At 34.6% G+C, this 1,920-nt stretch overlaps 1 protein-coding gene across 1 annotated transcript in view; it reads right to left on the reverse strand.

The window, feature by feature from the left end:
• Positions 1–458: 458 nt before the first annotated feature.
• EVC (EvC ciliary complex subunit 1) overlaps positions 459–1,920 on the reverse strand; it is a 1,160,741-nt gene continuing 1,159,279 nt past the window's right edge. The window contains exons 16-17 of the mRNA XM_044055566.1: positions 1,549–1,693; positions 459–487 (exon numbers count right to left, since the gene is read on the reverse strand). Coding sequence (XP_043911501.1) covers positions 459–487; positions 1,549–1,693 — 174 coding nt within the window. The remainder of the gene's footprint in view (positions 488–1,548; positions 1,694–1,920) is intronic.

The raw sequence follows: 1,920 nt of genomic DNA on the forward strand, positions 1-1,920 counted from the left end.
GACTGGGGAAAATGGCGTCGGCTGATGCCTTTATACCCGAAGACCAGCAGAGATGACGTCGGGTGAAGCACAACATCAGCCGAAGCCGGACCCAGACTTTGGAATCAGGCCGACCGAAGGGCTGCCTGACGACAAGACAACCCATTTGTTATGACTGCAGATGCATCCATGAAGGACATCAAACCAAAAACATATTTTGGCATAGCTGAAAATAAACTTACGAAATTTTACATAGCTGAGCTATAAAATCAGCATTTAGTGGAAAAATTATGTTAGGTTATGAAATTACAAATAAAGGTGCATTTATATTACAAACATTTACACAACATGCATAAGTTACAAGTAATATTAGCAATAAATAAAATTCTGAATATTTACTAAAGCTCCTGTCCTCCACCTCTTTTTTACTAAGTGTCATGGAATAGTTTAACAACTTTTTAAGCACCTTTATTAAATTCTTACACTGTATACAATGGCATAGATACACCTACAACAATACAAAAAGAAAACAAACCAAAACATTTCTTAATTTTCATGCATTAGACATATACATACACATTTTCTAACACTTTTTCACTCAAACATAAAACTTCAAAATTCCTGCTTTATCCCTTAAATCCCACTCTTCCTCCTGAACATCATTAAGTGTATATTGTTCCCACCAATTCAGTTTCATTTATTTCTATGTAGTTTGCTCTTTCTCATTTTTAAAAATCTCACCTTAAGTTCTTTTATCTCCTTTACATAGTCAGTACTTCAATTACATTTGGTTTGGAGTTTGATTTCCACTTTCTTGCAACTGCTTTTTTGGCAGTCAAACGTATTAAACTTAGTAAGGCCTCACCATGTCTAGAAAATTCAGATCCTGAATCCCACAGGCACTTCATTAGTTACAGCCATTAGCTTCCCCAGCATTTCTAACACAATTTTCTGTACAGGATTTTTAAAATTTGCCAACTCATTGTATTCCCAAACAACAACAAAAATGTTCCGAATTACCTCAGTTAAAAAAATGTTAAGCTTCCAAAGAGATAGGAAGAATGGACTTCATTATAGCATTTGACCCTAAATACAAGACAACTAAAGAAATGACATGATAAAAAAAAAAACTAGGTATGCAGTGTTTTGGCAGGTCAGTCTATAGGCAGACTTGCTCAGCTAAGCTTTATGTTTATCAGAAAATGCCTCTTTAAACTTTTATTGTACTACAGTCTAAAGCTGTTGTGTAAAAGAGTTTCTCCAACACAGAAGGGAGAAAGGCAAGATGCAGTAACAAAAGACAAGGACAGCTTTCCTTTTGTAAACCTTTTCTTCTAGTGAGTTTTTATATTTAGAATAGACAGCAGCAGAAACTTGACTGCCAATGTGCTTCATTCCTAATGAGTATTTGTACGACCTACTGAAACAGATGTACTCAACAAAATTGTGAAATTTAATACGCATTTCAATATGAATTATGACAATATCCTTGAAGATATTGTTGGTACACATTCACTATGCTTAAAATCACCCATAACAGAATGTGGACCAAACATAGTTACCCCTTACCTTTCTCTGTCTTTTTGTGTTTGCTCTTGTCTTGTTCATATGCCTCCACAGTCTCTTTTACTTGCTGGTAATAAATCTGCACCAAAGTGCAGACACCATCTCTGGTCACATACACACTTTCTTCTACTGCATCTGCTAATTTATCCTAAACGTAAAATAAATAATTCAAGCTTAAATAAACTATGGATTTTACTGGGAAGATTTTGCAACATATTTCCATTGTGTCATCTGGTTTGAAAGCCATTTCTTACAAGAATGTAAAAGCACTATCAGTGAGCTGTACCAGTTTGTTTTACTACAGAGGATACTAATGTTGTAATGGCAGCAATAATCAAAACATTTTTATGCAATATCTTCTCTTTCAATGTGCTA

This window comes from Protopterus annectens, chromosome 14.part0, assembly GCF_019279795.1.
Source record: "Protopterus annectens isolate FY-2018-M chromosome 14.part0, PAN1.0, whole genome shotgun sequence".
NCBI lineage: Eukaryota > Metazoa > Chordata > Ceratodontiformes > Protopteridae > Protopterus > Protopterus annectens.